At 35.9% G+C, this 22,551-nt stretch overlaps 1 protein-coding gene across 1 annotated transcript; it reads left to right on the top strand.

Moving 5' to 3' along the window:
- Positions 1 to 717: 717 nt before the first annotated feature.
- On the top strand, positions 718 to 21,907 carry RPF1 (ribosome production factor 1 homolog; the record flags this gene model as incomplete). Its single annotated transcript, XM_084244298.1, has 9 exons — positions 718 to 980; positions 2,424 to 2,480; positions 3,373 to 3,453; positions 15,314 to 15,409; positions 15,974 to 16,127; positions 20,318 to 20,400; positions 20,762 to 20,943; positions 21,135 to 21,261; positions 21,866 to 21,907. The coding sequence occupies exons 1-9, from the start codon at positions 753 to 755 to the stop codon at positions 21,905 to 21,907; spliced, it is 1,050 nt and encodes a 349-aa protein (XP_084100424.1). The 5' UTR covers positions 718 to 752.
- Between the last annotated feature and the right edge of the window lie 644 nt (positions 21,908 to 22,551).

The raw sequence follows: 22,551 nt of genomic DNA, 5'->3' as shown, positions 1-22,551 counted from the left end.
CACATGCAATTTGCAGCAACATGGATGGCACTGGAAGGGATCATGCTCAGCGAAATAAGCCAAAAAGAAAAAGAAAAATACCGGATGGTCTCACTCATAGCAGGAATCTAGAAAACTTAAATAAGGGACCAGGAAAACGAATAACTATAAGAAAGTGAAAATCAAAATCAACAAAAAACTACGAACCAGAGACACTTTTAGGGGGGCGGGGGTGGGAGGGGAGGGATTGGGGTCAGAATGGGGGGGCTGCAATTGTATGGGGAATATAAAAATAAAATTTATTATTAAAAAAATAAATAAAAAAATAAAAAAAATAAAAAGCAAAAAAAAAAAAAAAGATTTCCTCAAGAGAAAAAAAAAATAAAAGCTTCCCTATCACCCTCTCCTTTTCTATTATCTTGTTCTATTTCCTCCATACCGTGCATTACTTTATAACTCTCCACACTACATATCTCTGTGCTCATTTTAAGTTTCTCTCCAGTAGAACGTAAACTCTATATGGCAAAGTGCATTTTATGTCACTATTTTGAGAGCTCAGCACATAGTAAACGCTCAAGAAACATCCCACTAACTCATCATTTTGTTGTTCAAGAAGCTGGGTAAGTCCTCTAAACTTTCCTTAAATTAAAATTTTAACACCTTCAAAAAAAAAAAAAAATCTGTTTCTTTAAGACCTTTCCAACCCGGAAGTAAAAACTTACGGAAGGGTCAGAAGAGGCAGCCACTTCCGTTTCCCTACTGAGGAAGCAAACATGGCGAAGGCCGCTGATAAAAGTGTAGGCAGCGGGAAGAAAGGCCTGAAACGAAAAGCCATTAATGAAGAGCCCCAGGAGGCTGCAGTCGCTGAGGATGGGACGACCGAAAGTGGGGTCCAACCCCCGAAAGCGACTGCTTTTCCCCCCGGCTTCAGCATTTCGGAGATTAAGAACAAACAGCGGCGGCACTTGATGTTCACGCGGTGGAAACAGCAGCAGCGGAAGGTGGGAGAGGGGCGGAGGCGGCCGGGCGCATGCGCACTGTCCCTCCCGGCGCTGGACCTCGGTGGGCAGCGTATTACTGGAGTGATGGCAGCTGCCAGGGGCTTCCGCTGGCGGTGATTGATGGGGACAGGCGAAATCGCGATTCTGGGTCCCAGACACCCCGAACTGCTTTGGCAGCTCTCCAGGTTCAGCTTTTTGCCTGAGCCTCAACTATTCCTTTCTTTACCAGCTGCTATTTAGGGTCCTCAACTGAGAATAAGAGCAAGCAGTCCTGCCCTCCTAATAGTGGATATTATCCTCTCCTGACCTTGAAGATTTTCTCTCTCGCTTCGTCCCTTCCACCTATCGTTAGTTAATTCCTAGAATATGTAACACAGGCAATACATACGTCGAAACTGAGCTTCTTCTTGAAGCAAATGTTACTGTGCTGTAACGTTTCTAGTAATTGCATTTACTCTTTGCAACGTTATCTTCATACTGTTCTGGAAGTAGATAGGAAGAGAGAAACAGGGTTATAGATACCTTCACCAAGCCACGCTGCTCATTTGTGGTTAAATTGCCATCGGAAGCAAATATTTACTTATTCCTGCACATTATACAAGTTCACATACATGATGTTTTTACTTGCCTGTGTCTTCATACTAGACTTTTTGAGGATGTGGCCTGGTGGTGTTTTTTTTTTTTTTCCATCGTTAAATGCCTGAGTTGTTGGACAACATAAAAGGAGCATTTAATTCATTCCGGTGTACTAGTATAGGGGAATGATGTTTCTGGGACACTTCTTGGGACAGTAGTTTGTAATCTGAAACCTGATGGATTGAAGAGTGGGTCTGTAGGTGCTGGGGCAGATGTAAGGAGATGTATTGTGTATCTAGCACTCTATTAAGAAATCTTTAAAACAGATGTTTACAGTACACACAATTCTTGCAAGTTCTTAATCGTTTTCAAAGCATATTTGGTTATAAAATTTGTGGATAGTGATAGTTTTATTGGAAACAACCTGAAAATTCATCTCCTATTCCCATTTATATTTAGTGCTTTCCAGGAGAAGCAACCAGCATAACCTTAGTCTAATTTTAGGTTGAAACTTGTTAGTAATGCAAAACAAAACAACAAAAACTTGTTGTTTTGTCTAGTATACATTTTGCACTCTTCCTTAACTTGATACTTATATTAAAAAGCTAAAGTTAGTTGAAATTTTAAGTATTCAAACTTATAAATTTGTATTTTTTTGAAAGAGCAAAGATCTTTGTTAAAGAAATGTTATTTATTGACCAGTTCATTTGATTTACAATAGCTTGCATATGAAAATCTATTTAAGATGTTTATTTTAATAGACTACAAAGATTGTTCAGGTTAAGTATTCATCGAATTAGTAACCTGTAGTTTTAGTATGTGTTTGTGATATAACTTGGTTTCTCAATTTTTTTTTAATCCCTTTAGGAAAAATTGGCAGCTAAGAAAAAGCTTAAAAAGGAAAGAGAGGCTCTTGGTGATAAGGTAAATAAAATTTTTACCCATCTCATGCAGTGTTAGTCTCTAACTCTTGATATTCAATCAGTTATAGCAAATTTCTACCCTGATCACTATTTGAAAATAGTACCAGTTCTTGTTTCTTGGGAAAAAAAGATTACTTCCTAAAACAAGAAATTACTTAGAACTTAATATTTGTTTCAAAATCCTAAATAGTATATATTTTTTTCCCTATCTCTGCTAATGCGCATGTGTTTTGAATTAGTTTTAGTGTGTGCTTACAATTTTGTGTTTCTTATTCTTGCTGTTTCATTTACTCAATTTTTGGTCTAAGCTGAGTATGCCTGAGTGCTGATTCCAACAGTATTTTATAATGTTGATATTCCATAATATGTTTAATTACTTTCCTGTTGTTGGGCATTTGTCTTATTTGCTGTTCATTAGCAATAGTAATACTATGTATTTTTTATATAAATTACTCCCACCTTTCATTTGTAAAAATTAACTAGAAATTGGTTCAGCAAATCGAAACAAATTTGTTGCTTTTGGTATTTATTTCTGGATAGTTTTTTGGAGGTATTGGAACAAAGTTTCATATTTATGTACTTTTGTGATTTTTTTCTTTTCCCCATTCTGTCCATATTTTCTTCTTAGTGGATAATTATTTTGTCCCAGTTTCTTTGCTATGTCTGTCTGGCATTAAGCTGTTTCATTCAATATTAGCAGTTCTTCCAGTGTGTGTGTGTGTGTCTGCTCACAGAGTTAAAAAGCTTGCTCAATGTTGTTAGGGTAGTGGTGGATTGAAGTGAGGTGAACAGATTGAATTTTTGGATTATGTTCAGATTTCTATTGCTCTTTCCCACCCATAATACAAAATTGTTAATAGTAAACTGTTGTCATCGTTTTTTCTTTTATTTAGGCTCCACCAAAACCTACACCCAAGACCATTGACAACCAGCGAGTGCCTGATGAAACCATAGTAGACCCTAATGATGAAGAGGTAATGTTAGAAGGCTTTAGACATTTTGGATGGCCATACTTGATGAATTACTTGTTCATAAATTGATGTTTAAAGTGCTGACTGGTAAAGTTGTATAATGGACTGATTCAGCTATAATGTTGGTATGTAATCTTATTTATTGTAGATTATTTCATATTTGAATTTTCCAATAATGCTATAGAAAAAGGCAGTAGTTATTTTCTAGAAATATGTGGTTTATACCTCGGTAAGTATCTATATTGATTATTTAATCTCTGAATCATACTACTAATTTTTTTTATATCACTAGAAAAGCCTTAGACTTTCACTGTCAGTTTTTATAATGTTTATTAAAGACATTTTGATATCTCAATATAACATTTGATGTTTTTTTGGTGCCCTCATAAATCTCTTGGTTTTAAGTTACTCTCCCAGTTTTTGCATTTTTCCTTTTAAATAATTTATGACAGTAGAGTGAAAGAACCGAACGTTTGCTTTTTTATTTTTTAGTTTTTGTACAGGAAACTTGGTTTTGTTAGATTTGTTTCCTTTCAAGAAATGTTGCTATTAATGTTCTTTCACATATCTATTATATTCAGTAAATCTTCCAGAAAGTGTTTATTGATTGCCTGCTGTGTATTAGCATCTGTTAGAAAGATTTGGGATCCGTCAGTGCACAAAACACACATACATATTTTCGGCCTACCTAGAGCTTATGTTCTAGAAAGAGAGAATAAATATAATAATACATATGTTAGCAGATGGTGGTTTGCTAAAGGGAAAAAAAGAGGAATTCTAAAGATGATTCAAGGCTACTTGGAGTAGAAAGAGTTTGCAATCTTGTATAGTTATATATATAAGGATATGTGTGTGTGTACATTTTGATTTTATTTATTTTGACAGAATTTCAGACTTTATTGTAAAAGAGAAATTTCTGTGTACTCTTCACTTAAATTTCCTAAATGTTAAATTGTGCCATACTTGGTTTTCATTTATAGTTTCTGAAAGGCATGATGGTAAGTGGCAGACATAGTACCCCTTTACTCTAGTGTATTTCCTATGAACAATTGTTTTTTATTAGGTACAGTATATAGTTACCAAAATCAGACAATTAGCACAATATATGGTATTGTTATCTATAATCCAGTTTTTCCAGCTTTCATTTTTAGCAAAAAGAAAACCCCAATTATTATGTTTCATTTCATAGTAATGACTCTTTAACCTCCTTTGATTTGAAAGAATTCCTTAAACTTTCTTTGTTTTTAATGACAAAGTTTTTTGAAGAGTATAGATCAGATGTTCTGTAGGACTTCACTTAAGTGAGTTTGTTTCTTCATGATTGTATTCAGTTTATGGAATACCTGTGATCTTTTTCAGTGCCCCTTAACAGGGTCATACATTGTTGATTTTCCCCGCTACTGGTTATCTTAATTTTCATCTGGATTAAAGTGTTGTCTGCCACATTTACCCTCTATAATGTCTTTATTTCTCTCTGTAATCAGTAAGTAAAGGGGAGGAAGGGGAAAAAATAGTTTAGGATTCTGTAAAAATCTAAGTTACTCTTTAAACTTTTGCTAAAGATTTTGCAATTGTAAACAATTTTTTCCAGTCTGATAGGTAAGAAGTTATATCTCAGTGTAAGTTTTAATTTGCTGATCTCTTATTATAAAGGAGATTGAGTATCTTTGTATGTTTTCTTTTTTTCCTGAAGCAATTTTTTGTTTATGTCTCTTCCTTTATTTTATTATTATTTTTTTTTGATTGGGGTTGCAGTTTTATTTATAATAGTCAGGGTAGGCTTCATTGAGAAGATGACCTTTTACCAAAGATTTGAAGAATGTAAGGCAATTATCTTTGAGCAAAAAGTATTTCAGAATGAGGAAAAAGCCAGGGTAAAAGCTCCAGGGCAAAGCGAGCCTACTGTGTTTTTAAGGAACAGTGGAGGTCACTTACTTTGAAATTAGTTGGGGGAGGATTATGGAAGAGGTGCTGGGAAAGTATAGAGAGGAAGAGGGGCCAGGTCAGGGACTTTGTTGACTCTTGTGGAGACTATCTCTTTTACACTTAGTGAAATGGGAAACTAGTGAATTGTTTTGAAAAGAGGAATGATGTGATTGGACTGAATTTTTAAAAATAATTGGCTGCTGCCCTGAAAATAGAAAGGTAAGACTAGTTAGGGAGCTACTGAAGTAATCCAGGGAGGAGTGATCAGAGCTGTGAATGGATCTGAATTCTGAAGGTTTTTCCCCCCTGCCCTGGGTATACTTTAAACTAGAATTTTTAAGAATGTCTTCATAGTTTGGATAGAGGGTGTGAAAGAGAGATTCAAAGGTGGTATTCAGATTTTTTAGAGCCTGAGCAGGTGGAGTTGTCAATGACAAGATACGGAAGTGTTTTGGGCAGCATCTTAATTGGGGTTGGCAAGCATATAGAGGCTACATATATATATAAATTTCTCTTAATATGTATTGAGGGGAGAATTTGTTGAGTCATGGAGTATGTAAATGTTTATATGAGAGTACCAAAATGTTTTCCAAGTGGTGATTGTATCATTCTGCATTCTGATACTATAAAAGCAATAATGTCCCTCTTCATCCACATCTTGACTAGTGATTGTTATATTCAGACTAATGCTGAAGGACTCATTGTAGTTTGAGTTTGCATCTCCCTGGTTTCTAATGTGGTTGAGCATTTTTTTTCATGTATGTACTTACTTTGTTTTCAGTGAAGATATACAGCTCATGTTTTGCCCAGTTTTCTATACTGTAGTATATTTTACTGAACTTGTCTTTATAATTTGGATACTAATCATTTTTTATGTGTTAGTGTCTTCTAATTTTTGCATTCTCTTTTTTTTACCTTTTTTTTTTTTATGGTGTCATGATTGACCAAAGTTCTTAATAGAACTGGGTTTTAAAACCTTTTAATATTTCTTTTATATTGTTTTAAAGAAATCTTTATCTTGTGATCATCTGTTTTCATACTCTCTTAAAAATTGACAACTTGCCTTTCCCATTTTATGTACTTAATCAGCAGAAATTTACTTCCTGGTGTGAGAAAGGAAATTAATTTTTTTCTTTCTTCCTTTATGCTGCCTGACCCTCCCCCAATATATAATCATTTCCCCCAGTACCATTTTTGGAGTAGGGCTACAGTCTTTCCCCACAGTGAATTGCAATGCTGTGTCATATATCAAGTATCCATATATGCTTGGCCTTTTTCTGGGCTCTTTATTTGTAGACAATTTGTCACTGTATCATTTCTTTATTTTTGTTATTTAGCTTCATGGTAAGTTTTGATATCTCTTAAGGCTAGGTGTCCCCTTCCAGTCCCAACCCCAAATCCTTCTTTTCAGCACGATTTTCTTCCTCACCTTTGGTCTTCTATACAAAATTATAAAATGTACCTTTAATGAAGTCTTCTGATACTGAAAATGCATTTCAGTGAATTTCCTACTTTTCATATAAGTTACACATTAAATCTTGATTGTAGGGCCTCCCCGGTAGCACAGCAGTTGAGCGCTGAGTTGCAAAGCTGCCCGCAGCCTCTGCAACACCGGTTCGATCTCTCCGGCTGCCGGGCGAGGGTCCCACATGGCGTGTCGACCTCTCCTGCCGCCCGCTGCTCCCCTCAGCAGTGTACTTCATCGTTCTGCCTGTTCTGTTCCCCGCTCTGGCTCTGGTGAATTCTCTCACCCTCCCATGCTTCTGACTGTACCCAGTGCTTGTATACATAAATAAATAAATAAATCTTAAAAAAAAAATCTTATTTGTATATTATCTGGGTATCTTACCTTTTATTATCTAGATAAAATTGCATCTCTTTGAAAATATTTTATTTCCTGATTCATTGATTGGATTTTGGATAGTGATCTTCTAGCCAGTAGTTTATTGAAATTTGTTTCTTATAATTTGTCAGAATATCATTTTCATATTTCTGCAAATAAGTTTTCTTACTTTCAAACCATTAACAGTTTATTTTTGTGATATCTAGAACCTCCAACATAATGTCAGGTAAATATGAAAAGCAGTAGTAGCATCTTTTCCGTATTCTTGAACTTGAAGAGACTTTTTTTTTTTAAGACTTATTTATTTATTTATACAAGCACTGGGTACAGTCAGAAGCGTGGGAGGGTAAGAGAATTCACCAGAGTCAGAGTGGAGAGCAAAGCAGGCAGACTGATGAAGTACACTGCTGAGGGGAGCGGCGGGCGGCAGGAGAGGTCTGCACACCATGTGGGTCCCTCACCTGGTGGCCGGGGATCGAACCAGCACTGCAGAGGCTACGGGCAGCTTCGCAACCCAGTGCTCAACCGCTGCACCACCAGGGAGGACCAAAGAGACTATTCTTGATGTGTTATCAATAATATGTCTTAAATGGTAGCTTATCCTATGGGTTAAGGAAAGTATTTCTATTCTTGTTTTGCTGGGTGGAGGGAATGTTATTTGCTTATAATGAATGAATGTAGAATGTTATCAGATGCTTTTTCTACAAATATTAAGATGATTATGAGATTTTTCTTCATTATTTAACTAATACAAATTAAATAGCTTTTTCTAATGTTGCCTCTTATGTTTTTGTGATAAATCCAGTTTAGTTATGAAGTTTTTTTGTGGGACCCTCGCCGGTGGCCAGGGATTGGAACTGGCGCTGCAGAGGCTGCGGGCAGCCAGGCAACCCAGCGCTCAACCGCTGTGCCACCAGGGGAGGCCCTTAGTTATGAAGTTTTATCCTTTTTTATACGTTGATTTTGTTTGTTAACAATTTGTTCAGTCTACATACATCGAAGTTCATGAGTGAGACTGCAGCAATATCTCCTTTTCATTCCTAATATTAACTTAGGCCTTCCCCCCGCCCCTCCTTTTTATTAAAATGTATTGTTATTCATTGAGGTAAATATCTTGGGGAAGAATCAGGTGTGGACCAATGGGAAGTGAAGAAACTCAACGGAGACAATAGAACAGGCACATTTATTGGAATACACTGCTAAGAAAAGTAGCGGGCAAGAAAGGAGAGTCTGTTGTGCCTAACTTGGGCTTTTTTACCAGAGATGTATCTATTTTATTATTCTTATTGAAGTACTTTTTTCTTTGATCTTCTCCATTGAATCTTTATTTTTCCAATTCATTTTTCTTTCCCTCTATATTATTTCCTTCTATATTGAGCTTATTGTTTTTATTTGATTATTAAACTCATTTCTCATCTAAGTAAATCTTTTCTGAGATAATGCTACTTTCAGTTTTGTTCAAATGAGAATATCTCTTTTAATGGAAGATTTGTTGATTCTTCTTGAATTTTTTTTTAGTTTTTGCTTAGCATTTTTTATTAGATTTCCCCTGATCTATAGTATATATTTACTTCTGCTAACTTTCATTTGCTCTTCTTTAGCTTAAGATGGAAATTAGGTTATTGATTTTATATTTTATGTAACGTTATAAAGCTCTGGTTTTTCCAACTCAGCACTGCCTTTTCTATGTTTTTATTTCCTTTCTGTTTAAGATATTGTCTCATTTCTCTTGTGAGTTTTTCTTTGGCTCATCAATTATTAAGAAGTGTGTTTTTAATTTCCAAATATTTGAGGATTTCCCAGGTTTCTTTTTGTTGTTGATTTCTCATTTAATTTTATAGTGCTTGTAGAACATACTTTGTTTCATTTTAGTCCTTTTAAATATCAAACTAGAAATCATCTACAAAAGAAAGCAAGGGGATCCCCTATTACTTGGAGACTGAACAACCTGCTGCTAAAATACCACAGGGCTACTAAGGAAATCAAAGAATAAATCAAAAATTATCCTGAGACAAGCGATAATGAAGACAACCATTCAGACTGTATGAGTCACAGCACAGTATTAAGAGGGAAATATATAGCAGTACAGGCCCACATCAAGAAATAACAAAGAACCCAAAGAAGCAATCTAATCTCCCACCCCTAGAAGCTAGAAAAAGAAGACTAATAATAATAATAATAATAATAATAATAAACCCCCCAAGCCAGTAGAAGAATGGAAATAATAAAAATTAAAGTACAAATAAATGAAATAGAAATTAAAAAAGACAGTGCAAAAGATCAATGAAACCAAAAGTTGGTTCTTTGAAAAAAATAAACAAACAAACTTCTAACCAGGTTCATGAAGAAAAAGGGAGGAAATACAAATAAATAGGGTCATAAATGAAACAGGATAAATTAGAACAGACAGCAGAAATCCAGAGGATAATTAGAGATTGCTATGAACATTTTATATATGCAAACACTTTCAACAATCTATATGAGATGGACAAATTCTTAGAATTATACAATCATTTATGATGAAGGCCCTTGAAAAACTTGAGATTAAAGGAACATCTTAACATAATAAAAGCCATATGCAACAAACCCTCAGCTAACATCGGTCTCGATGAAAAACTGAAAGCCTTTCCACTAGAATCTGGGACAAGATAAGGATGTCCATGACCAGGGTGTCCTCTTTCACCACTGCTACTCAGTATGATACTGGAAGTCCTAGCTAGAGCAATTAGATAAGAAAAAGACATAAAAAGGAATCCAAATTGGGAATGAAGAAGTAAAGCTATTATTTGCATATGATATAATATAGAAATAAAATCCTTAAAAGGCAACAGTAAAGCTAAGACAGTAAACAAGTTCAGCCAAGTAGCAGGTTACAAAATAAGTATACAAAAATCAGTAGCCTTCCTATATGCAAGCACAATCATCCTGAAGAGGAAGAAATTAAGAAAATCATACTATTTACAGTTGTACCCCCCAAAATTAAACACCTGGGAATAAACCTAACAAAGGATGTGAAAGACCTATACAAAGAAAATTTATAAAGCATTGTTAAATAAAAGACACAAAAAAATGGAAAGACATTCCAGTGCTCATGGATTAGAAGAATCAGCATTATCAAAATGGCCATCTTACCAAAAGCCAGCTACAGATTCAAGCAACACAATAAAAATCTCAGTGACATTCTTCAAAGAAATGTAACAAATGTTGCTGAAATTCATATGGAATCACAAAAAACCCCAGATAGCCAAAAAACTGTCTAAGAAGGGTGAGAATGGCGGTATTACATGCCCAGGCTTCAAACTATACTACAAAGCCATAATAATTAGAAGGGCATGGTATTAGAACCAAAACAGACACACGAAACAATGGAATCAAATCAAAAGCCACACATATGTGGTCAACTAATCTATCCCAAAGGAGCAAAGAATATGCACTGAAATAAAGTAAATCTCTTCAGTAAATGTTGCTGGGGCAAAATGGTCTGTCACATGCAAAAGAATGAAACTAGACTATCATCTCACATCATACACAAAAATCAATTCAAAATGAATAAAAGACTTGGATATGAGAACCGAAATTGTAAAATATATAGAAGAATACATAGGCAAAACACTCTATGACACAAACTTCAGAAACATCTTCAAGGACTCATCTCCAGAAGCAAGAAAAGCAAAGGAGTATATAAACAGCTGAGACTAAATCAAACTAAAAAGTTTCTGTAGAACAAAAGAGACAGCAGCCGAAACAAAGAATTGGAAGAAATACCAACCATATATCTGATAAGGGACAGATAGCAAAGATCTACAAAAAGCTCACACATTTCAACAAAAACAAACAACTCAAAGAAGAAATACAAATGGCCAATGGGCGTATGAAAAATTGTTCATCATCACTTTTTATCAGGGAAATCAAAATCAAAACCACAGTAGGATATACCACACACCCGAGAGAATGGCCTATATTAAAAAAAAACAATTGCTGGCAAGGATGTGGTGAAAAAGGAACCCTGTTACACTGCTGGTGGGAATGTAAACTGGTCCAGCCACTGCAGAAAACTGTGGAGGTTCCTCAAAACACTAAAAATGGATGGATCTACCTTGGACTCAGCTGCCTCACTCCTAGGAATCTGCAAAAAGGACACAAAAACACTAATTCAAAAGGAGACCTGCACTGCTGTGTTTATTGCAGCACTATTTACAACAGCCAAAATATAGAAACAAAAGTACTTCATCTAAAAATAAACTTTAAAAATAAATACCACCTTTATGCAATAAAGGGGGAAAATTTTGTCCTTTTCAATTAAAGACTAATATGTCCTTGCATATGATCTATCCCGGAGTGTTCTGTATGTGCCCTTGAAAAATGTGTACTCTGTTTCAAGGTTAGATGGGAACATTATATTTACATACAGAAGTCTTTACTAAATTATCCCAACAAACCTGAAATGATAGCCAACAAAACATGTCCTTGCTGAATTCTGAAAAGCCTCTAATAAAAGAAGTGCTCCAAAATAGGATGGCTTTGGACCTTATTATGACCTCATAAGGAGGCACCTGTGCCGCTTCCAAACAGAGTACTATGCGTTCATACCTGTTAAGTCAGCTAACGTATTATCTTTATTAAATCTTGTGAAGACAAATGAATCCCTGAGTGATCCTACCCCAACTTAGGGGAGTTAGTAATCAGTGGTTAGAATTCTGGGGCAATTGGTGAAAAGAGTTCTTACTGATTTTGGGGAATCATTACCTTAACATGTTTTCTCTTACCTGTGCCTGCATGGTTGCTGTGGCATCTGTCTCCAATGCAACCACTCTAAATGAGCCATTTCCCCCCTAGTAAAACCCCTTGCTGTCTGGTCAGGGCTCATTGCAGAAGAGTGGTGTGTATGAGATTGTAAAATCCAGTCAGGAAAGGTGGAATATTGGGGCTAGCCATCAAGAGAATGTGACTGCCTGTTCCAGCTGAGAGCCAGCTCTGGGGCAATTGGAGACACCTCAACTCCTCCCTTGGAATGTGCATTATATAAACTTGCCACTTGAAATGCCCATATCCAGAAGCTGCTCCAAGCATGCAGCTTTGAGAAAACATGTTGTAATGTATAATGTATATTTGGGATTATCTGGACTGCGTATGTGACTGGATGATGTTGGTGGAGTGATGGAAAACTCTTAGGCCAAACAGGACAAACTCTACTAATTAATTTCTCTTGCTCATTAAAACTACTATCTACCAATCTGAAGTGGTCTGCCTTTTTTTGGATATCTCCTTGCCCTCTGCATATGGAGCCAGTTTTAGGTTATACCAGGGCAACCTTTCAGCTTACAACCCAACAGGTGGATTGTTATAAGAGTTGCTTGGAGTTGGTTGATTGTATTGTTCATGTTTTCTATCCTTTTTCTATCTTTCTAGTTTATCAATCACTGAAAGAATATTCTTTCCAAGTGTAATTGTTGACTTGTTTCATTTTTTTTTTCCATTCCTTTCAATTTTGCCTCATGTCTTTTGGGGGTTCTTTTAGTTGCATATTCATTTGTTTTATTGGCCCTTAAAATGTCCCTATTGTCACTAGCAACATTTCTTTTTTTTTAATATCTGTTTTCTTAAATACGTAATAGCCACTGAAACTCTTACCCATGCTGTTTGTATGGTCTATCTTTTTTTCCCCAAGCTTTTTCTTTCAGTGAATTTGTGTCTTTGCATTTAAAGTTTCACCTACATACAACATGTTTGGCTCTATTTTTCATTTATTATTACAATATTTAATGTTAATTTTTGATGTAGGTTTATATCTACTATTTAGCTTTTTTCAACATTTTATCTCTATATTTCTTCTAATCCTTCTTGACTACTTTCTTGTTAAAACAAATATTTTTAAAATACGATTTTAATTGTACTTGATTTTAAGATATATTTAGGTTTGGTTTTTTTAAGTGGTTGCTCTAGGAATTAGCAACATGCATCTTTAATTATCATAATCTACTTCAAATAATGACTGACACAATTATGGTAAAATACAGCAATTTTGTACCACTATGACTTCATTTCCTCCATTCTTGTTTGTGCTGCTACTTTTATATATACATATCTGCCTATGACGAAACAGTGTTATAATTATTTTAAACAGTATTTTTAAAAGAAATTAGAGAATGTACACACACACACAGTCTTATGTTTACCATTGTATTCATCATTTGTAGTGCTCTTCTTTCCTTCCTTTGCATCAGTTACATCTGGTGTCTTTTTTTTTTTTCACAGCCTATAGGATTTCCTTAAGTCTATTTTTATAGCAAGGCTATTAGGTAATTATCTGTGTTTTTGTTTATCTGAAAATGCTTTATTTAGACTTCATTTTTTTTTTTAAGATTTATTTATTTATTTATTTATTTATTTATTTATACAAGCACTGGGTACAGTCAGAAGCGCGGGAGGGTGAGAGAATTCACCAGAGCCAGAGCAGGGAGCAGAGCAGGCAGAAGGACCAAAGTACACTGCTGAGGGGAGCAGCGGGCGGCAGGAGAGGTCTGCGCACCATGTGGGTCCCTCTTCCAGTGGCCGGGGAGTAGCCGGCTTCGCAACCCAGCGCTCAACCGCTGCGCCACCGGGGAGGCCCTAGACTTCATTTTTAAAAGATAATTTTGCAGAATATAGAGCCTTGATTCACTTTTTTTCATTTTAGTACTTTGAATATATTCCATTGCATCTTAACTTTAATTTCTGATGGTAAATCATCCATTAGTCATCATTATTCCCCTGTACATAATTTATTTTTCTCTTATTTTTAAAAATAGTTTCTGATTTTGACTTTTAGCAGTTTGATTCTGATACGTTTAGGGTTTGTTCTTTTATTATTTACTTCAGGTTTATTGAACTTTCATCTCTAAGTTAGAGTTTTTCATCAAACCTGGGGAGTTTCCCACCATTATTTCTTCAAATACTTTTTTTTTTTAATCCCGTTCTCTCCTCTCTTGGAACTCCCTCTTCACAACTGTTGAAATGGTTAACATTGTCTTACAAGTTTCCCCAGCTTTGCTCCTTATGTCTGATTGTTTTTTTCTGTTCTTTATAGTAGATAATGTTTATTAACCTATTTCCCATGTTTTCCCTTTCCTTCAATTCTTTATAGTTACTTTGAAATTCCTGTTAAATTCAACATCTGAGACTCTCATTTGGTTTTCATTGATGCCTTTTCCTTGGCATGTCCAATATTTTGGTTGAAATCTGGCTATTTTAGACATATATGGCAGGAACTCTTTTTTTTTAATGGCTTTTTGTTGCCTTTTTTTTTTTTTTTAATTAAATTGCCTAAGTGTGTGGAATTGTCTTCCTGACAGCAGCAGTATGTCTCTCTGCTCAGTTTTTTAATTGTTTTTAACTTCCCTTCTTAGGAGTCAATACAGGTTGATTTAATGGCGAGTTATTTGGTCAGCGATTATGTTGGGACATGGTGAGCCCCTAAGATATACATACCTTTAACCAACTGAGCTGTGTTTGTTTGAGGAATGTATCCAGTGCTGCAGCCAGTTCTCAAGTCTTCCTTGCCTTTCATGTGCACTCTATTCTTGGGACTCTCCCTTGGGAAGTTCAATTGTCAGCCAAGGAATTGTGGAGAGAGTCTCTTAGGCCCTGTAAAGCTCATTCATTTCCTGAACTGGTCTTTACATTTCTGGCTGGTTCACATCTATCCTGCACTGAGTTTAACCACCCATCCCTGAATCTAGTCCAATCATCTGGGTTCAGGATTGCTGGTCTTTGCCTACTATCAGTTCTGAGGTTGGCAAAGTTAATTTTCACCCATCAAGTTAGTGGGGAAATGAAATAGCTCTTGGCAAGACTTCTGATGTTCTCAAGAATTAACAGTCTCAGTTTATGTCCTGAAGTTGATTTTTACCCTTTTTTCCCAGTTTTATATGCTATACTACAGAAAGGAAATCACCTATCCTCTTCCTGTTGCCATTAATATGAGTCCCTCTTAGGCCTTCTTTAAATCTCCTAATTCTATGAAAGTAAACACTCACAGAATTCTGCTGGAACTACTTTTAAAATTCTGACCCAGAAGAATATTTGTGTGATGTAAGATTCTTTTTCTGTTTTCAGGTTGCATATGATGAAGCTACAGATGAATTTTCATCTTACTTCAATAGACAAACTTCTCCCAAGATTCTCATTACAACATCTGATAGACCTCATGGGGTAAGTACATCTATTAGTATAGTTCTTGAATTCTTAATTTCTTATATCACTCAGAGTATTAGAAGAATTCTGATCAGAGGAGTTCAATTATTAGTAATTATCTTATATAGTTGCTATAAATAAGCTAAATAAAATGCAATTCTGATGACATGTTGTAAGCTAACAAAATATGATCTTCAGGATAGGGTTTCTCAACCCAGTACTATTAACATTTTGGATAACATTTTTTATGGAATTATCTGTTCACTATAAATGTGTAATAGTGTTCCTGGCCTCCATCTATTAGCTACCAGTAGCAGCTATATCCCCTCCACTACCACCACTCATAGTTACCAAAAATGATTTCAGATATTGTAAACATACCTTGGGCAAAATTAACCCAAAACTGCATTAGAATGATTAGCTGCTGATAAAGGCTGAAGCATTTCAGATTTTATTCTTTCACTGGCATTCTCTATTTATAGCTCTATCTAATAGTAATCATTGCTCCTTTCCTTATAATTACATAATTATATAAGATTTTTAGTTTTTACTTTTGAGGATTTTTGTTATTTTGTTTTACAGAGAACTGTGCGACTCTGTGAACAGCTCTCTACAGTTATACCAAATGCACATGTTTATTATAGAAGAGGACTTGCTCTGAAAAAAATTATTCCACAATGTATTTCCAGAGATTTTACAGATTTAATGGTTATTAATGAAGATCGTAAAGTACCAAGTATCCTTTGTTTTTTAAAAAGTTTTCCTGTGTCACTTTCATTCCTTTTAAAGATACATTTAAAAGAATAAGGAAATGATCCAGTAATTTCCAGTACATCATTTTTAAATCAGAAAGTATCTCTACCCAAGAGTCTATGAACTAATTTTTCCTTTTCTTTCAGCAAACATATACTGTTGGGAAGATATTATTTTAATCTTTAGTAAAAGATGCAAGATAAATAAGATAATCACCTTAAAAGAACTCATAACCTAGTAGGAGACAAGAGACATAAGTTAACAAAAATATAGTGTGGCTAGTGCAATTAAAGAGAGAACTAAGGAGACAGTGAAGACTCTGCCTGGCAAAATCAGCCCTGGGTATATCAAGGAGGAAGGACTTGACAAATAAAGATGCATTAGCTCCCTCTAAGTAGTTATAGTTATTATAGTTATAGAGATGAATAAGGCAAGGAAGAATGCCCACTATAGACAGATACCTTTTAGAAAGTAGGAATTATGGAAGAGCTGACCCAGTTGAGACTCTGCAAACAGTTTGATATGATTAGATTTCATCTTGCCAGAGGTAATATCACAGAATTACGTTTTCTTATTTTTTTTAGAATTATGTTTTCATATAAGGTATTTGAGCCCAAATTATGTATTTGCTAGTGTTTCAGATACTAAGAATAATCTATCCTTTTACTATGAATGTCATGACTACTGATGCCTAAAGATACTAAAAGAGCTGTTGAGTATAAAAGTAGTGCCAAAATTCTACTGTCTAGAAAAGAACTTTATCAGCTCTATGTATTGTTAGCTTTGGGTCAGATAGACGCATGTCAAACAAATTAAGATTTCATTACTTTGCTAGTTTTGTGAATCAGTTGTCTTAGCCACTGTTTTCTTGTGTTTGAAATGTAGGAAATAATACCTTTGGATTTCCCACAACAATCTCAGTAAATCTATTATTTCTAAGTCATGTTGCCTGGCTGTGTAGGCATGTTAGTCAATGGTGCAATGGGAAGCATGGAGACATTCTGGACAGACATACATTCTCTATTATTATTATTATTTATTTATTTTTAAAGATTTATTTCTTTTTTTTTTTTTTTAAAGATTTATTTATTTATTTATACAAGCACTGGGTACAGTCAGAAGGGCGGGAGGGTGAGAGAATTCACCAGAGCCAGAGCAGGGAGCAGAACAGGCAGAAGGACCAAAGTACACTGCTGAGGGGAGCAGCGGGCGGCAGGAGAGGTCTGTGCGCCATGTGGGACCCTCCTCCGGTGGCCTGGGAGCAGCCGGGGATCGAACTGGCGCTGCAGAGACTGCGGGCAGCTTTGCAACCCAGCGCTCAACAGCTGCGCCACCGGGGAAGCCCAAAGATTTATTTCTTTATGCATACAAGAACTAGGGTACAAACCAGAGGTGCCAGGGTCAAGGGAGGGGGTGTATGTATGACAGGATTCACCAGAGAGAGTAGGGAGCAGCAGGACAGCCAGATTGACTGAAATACATTGTTGAGGGGAACTAAGGGAAGCAGCGGGTGAGTCAGGAGAGGTCTGCTGCACCATGTGGGTCACCTCCCTGGCCAGGGATCGAACTCTTGCTGCACTGGCTGCGGATAGCTTCACAGTGCTGCGTCAACCCTTTGAGCCACCAGGGAGTCCCCATTCTCTATTTTTAAATGGAATTTTGAGGCGGTATTTCTTTATGCCATATGCTGCAGCTTGTAGAGTGTTTTTGCATTCTTTGCATTCTTGAATACTAAATACCAGCTTCACCTCAGTCATTAGGATAGAATGCCTCTATACATTTTGAAATCAGGTAGCTGCCAGGCAAGAGCTTGGGCACTGGTAATCCCACCCCTGTTGAAATCTGCTGCCTGGTTCCGAAATTTGATCTGATTTACCTAACTCTTCTCAGCCTCTTCATTACTGAAATACTGTTAATGATTCCTGTTTTGCAGTATTTGTGTTAGGGATTAGCTAACAAAGCTTTTTTACAATGCATGTATTCATAAATTGATGTTTAGGCTTTGTATTTTACTTTTGACACAAACCACAGTTTAGTGGGATTTTTTTAAGAAAGAATTCTAACCTTGATTTAAGTTTGAAGTAATGACTTTACCTCTCCTAAGCCCCTTAAGGGTTTCATTTTCACAATGAGCAAATGATACAGATGTACTTTTGACTATACCTCATGATGTTGATTCTTTGAATTCAAACAGTTATTGATAATCTGATAATGTGGCAGGCACTAGTTTCAGAGACAGATCTATCTTCCAAGAGCTAAGAGATTGATTGGGAAGAAAGGCCATGTACATGGTTATAACTCAGTTAAGTAACAAATGCCATACTAACAGCTGAGGTTTAAAACTTAATTTTGACTGTAAAGAGAGGTGGCATTTGAAATGGGCTTTATGGGCCTCCCCGGTGGCGCAGGCAGTTGAGCGCTGCGCTATGAAGCTGTCCGCAGCCTCTGCAGCGCCGGTTCAATCCTGGCTGGCTGGCGAGGGTCCCACATGGTGCAGCAGACCTCTCCTGTCTCGCCCGCTGCTCCCCTCAGCAGTGTGTTTCATCAGTCTGCCTGCTCTGTTCCCCGCTCTGTCTCTGGTGAATCCTCTCACCCTCCCGCGCTTCTGACTGTACCCCAGTACTTTTATAAATAAATAAATAAAAACTTTTAAAAAAGAGAGAAAATGAAGTGGGCTTTAATGGATATTGCAGGTATTTCAATTAGGATGAGCAAAGATTACATAGTAGCATTTAATGTGTATGGTATATAACAGATTGTCAGTGTCATACTTATGTCTATTCTGTAGATGAGTCTCTGGTGAGAGTACTATGAAATTCACTATTGCTGTCAAGACTGAAGAAGGTATCTAGTTTGTTTGTCATGTAGGGCATTAAACTCTTACAATGCCACAGCCAAGTGCCATTGTTTATAACTTATAAGGCCTAAAATAAAACTTATTTGCAATCTGTGTTAGATGTACTAGCAATGGTAAGAGGCCATTTTGTATTTTAATAACATAGACAGAAAATCTCAAGGACTTCAACTAAGACAATGAGAGTAAAGGTAAAGAGGTGACAGTAAAGATAAAGAGGAGGCTATAGATGTGAGGAACTTACGAAGATGAAAGCAGTAAATAGGAATTGCTGGGAGAGGAAGAAAATGAAGACAATCATAGATTCTAATTTGGATGAATGGGAGACTATTCATGCCATTATAAGAAGATGGCAACATCTGTTTTTTAAAACTCATTGTATAGAGATTTAAAAGTCTGATTTCTGGCCTACTTTTTGAGGAATATTATATAAGTAGTAATCTTACTTTGCTACATCCAGAACTTGAAACATCGTTTGACTGCTAACTCTGTAGATGTCTTATACTTGTAGTTTATAGTCTAGCACAGTTCTCTGTTTGTGGTAGATAACCAGTACATAGTTATTAATTGGGTGATTTTAATTTGTAGTACAGTAATCCCAATAGTAAGCACTGTTCTGTTGAGAAACACTAATAACCCTGACTTCAAAAAGGTAGCTTAAGACTCTCCTATGGAATGATATTCAAAGCTGACAGCATATTCTGCCCTTGCAAATGTAAAAAAAGTATGCATTCTAGGGGTTGTAAGACCATTTTATTATATCAATAATAAATTTATATCAGCAATTTTACTTGTAATGCTACATATTCTATAATCCTGTCTAATTTCTATTATGGTAGTGGGCATTATTTCATCTACTTAAGTTGAATGTCCTATATGCTCTGTTGAGGGTGTCAGCTACTTCTTACATTATGAAAAAGTAGGACTGTGGTTCCAGATTTTAGGGGCTTTTAGGCATAGTGCAGCAATTATTTAAACAATTTAAGATTTAGGTTACAAAATTCATTTGTTTTCTTAGTTTTTTGGGTTTTTTTAAAAGATTTATTTTTCTTTATCCATACAAGAACCGGGGTATAGGCCAGAGGTACAGGGGGTGAAAGGATTCACCAGAGGCAGAGTGGGGAGAACAGGCATATCTACTGAAATACACTGCTGAGGGGAGCAGTGGGACAGAGGTCTGCTGCACCATGTGGGTTAGCTTCCTGGCTGGGGAAAAAAACTTATGCCATGGTGGCTGGCCATAGCTTGATAGCTCCAACACTTTAACCCCTGCAGCCCCAGGGCGGCCCCCTTAGCCTTTTTCTTAACTTTATAAACAGATGGATTAATTTTGAGTCACTTGCCAAATGGCCCAACTGCACATTTTAAAATGAGCAGTGTTCGTCTACGTAAGGAAATTAAGGTAAGTATTATGCATTCCTTGATTGGCACTTGTCTCTTTGCAGTACTTGGTTACTAGATGCTATAGATTACTGATCTAGACATTTGCTCTCCTGAGTAAGCATTTTGTCTATCAGTTTTAAACTTTATTACTATGAAACATGTTGCTTTTCTACTAGGAATTTTTTTGGTGCATACACTGCATATTAAAATTATTTTGGATGCATCAGAGTTCATGGGCTTGATAAGCCATGTGGTAGTTTGTCATTAAGAAAGAGAACTTAAAAATTTTTCAAACTTACGTAAAACCTGGAACTTAACATTGCAATGACTATTTTGCCATTTAGCTTGCATTCATTATTGTGACTTCCCATTTTTTTAAGAGAAGAGGCAAAGACCCCACAGAACATATACCTGAAATAATTCTAAATAATTTTACAACGCGGCTGGGTCATTCTGTTGGACGTATGTTTGCATCGCTCTTTCCCCATAATCCTCAGTTTGTTGGAAGGCAGGTTGCCACATTCCACAATCAACGAGATTATATCTTCTTCCGGTTTCACAGGTAAGGAAGATATTTAACTCCTTGGACTTCCTGGTTTCAATTGTGAAATACATTTTCAGTATAAGCCTGTTTTCTAAAGTATGTGACAGGTATTGTAGATGAGGAGTTATCTTTTGAATCTTGTTATAACACTAAAGAAACAGTTGGGTTCACTGAGACTCATGTCCTTAATTCTTATGTTGTCTTTGAAGATACATATTCAAGAGTGAAAAGAAAGTGGGAATTCAGGAACTTGGACCACGTTTTACCTTAAAATTAAGATCTCTTCAGAAAGGAACCTTTGATTCTAAATATGGAGAATATGAATGGGTCCATAAGGTATGTACTTACTCTTTGAAAAGTCAGTTAGATAATTTTCAAAGTATCAAACAAGAAAGAGATCATGTACTTTAACTTTGGGGTGTTCATACCTTAAGTTCTGCTTCTGAATTTCTTCCCACATGAGCTAGGAAGAACCAATCTTTGGTATGGTACTGAAGTCTGATGATTAACTCTGGTTTATTAGCAGGATCCTAAACCTTATAGTGGTTCTCAGAGAGGAACTAACAATATCACAGGAACCTTTAGGAAAGCAAATTTGGGGGCCACAGACCTACTGAATCAGCAACACAGTGGAGCCAACTATCTAAGTTTGTTAGACCATGATTCTGTTGCATGCTTATTGAGAACTATTACTGTAGATGTTTTGTAAGTTTGGAGATTTTAAAATGGTAAATGAAAACCTCAGTATTTCAAAACATCTCATTTAAGCAATAGTTCACTTACCATTTTACTTTAAAATTAAATTACACATCTATGAAACAGTAACTTCATATAGACTTGATACAGACTTAGACTTGTCTCAGAGACAAACCCAATCTTTTTTTTAGCCCTTAATGTTACCTATAGGTTGTTTACTAACTTATTTTCCCCTAATTTTCAGCCCCGAGAAATGGATACAAGTAGAAGAAAATTCCATTTATAAAATACTGAGGAGCAGTATTGGATTTTGCTGAACACCTATCTTGAATTGGTGACAGAAGACCATTTTCAAAAGAGCATTTCCTAATTTTTTAAACCTTCTTTCATGTCTGGACAAATTACCAAGAGCCTGCCACAAATTCCATTTTTGTTTATGATACAGCAAATACAAATAAAAGTCATTTTGGTGCAAGTTTAAAAGTTGCAATTTAGATTTCCTATCTTATTCTGGGTTATCTGTGGTGGTTGGAATCAGGATTCAAATCAACGTTTTTCCCTTTGCACTTTCAGGAAAAGTGGGTTGGAGAGATTTATGTGCTTGGTAAATACTGTATAAACTTGCATCTGGCATAGGGTTTTCACCATTTTTGAATGAATATGCTAGAGGCCATGTTTCTGAGATATTTTAACATTACCTTTAGCCTTCCAGAAAGGTAAAAAATTTTACAGCAAAAATTATTTACGAAGAACTTGAAGCAAAGTTGGGAATTACTGAAGGTAATCTTTGGTTCCTATTTTCTTGCTACTTTGTACCTCACTGTATTTCTATAATATTCCAGAAATTTCTCGGCTCTGAATTTTTCGTACATCTTCTAATGGAGTTCTTAAACATAATCTTTTCTCTATACAGCTGTTAGGAAAGCGCTT

This window comes from Talpa europaea (genome assembly GCF_964194135.1).
Source record: "Talpa europaea genome assembly, chromosome: 9".
Classification (NCBI taxonomy): Eukaryota; Metazoa; Chordata; class Mammalia; order Eulipotyphla; family Talpidae; genus Talpa; species Talpa europaea.
Note: the sequence above shows the minus strand (reverse complement) of the source record. Positions and strands in the feature narration are given on the sequence as shown.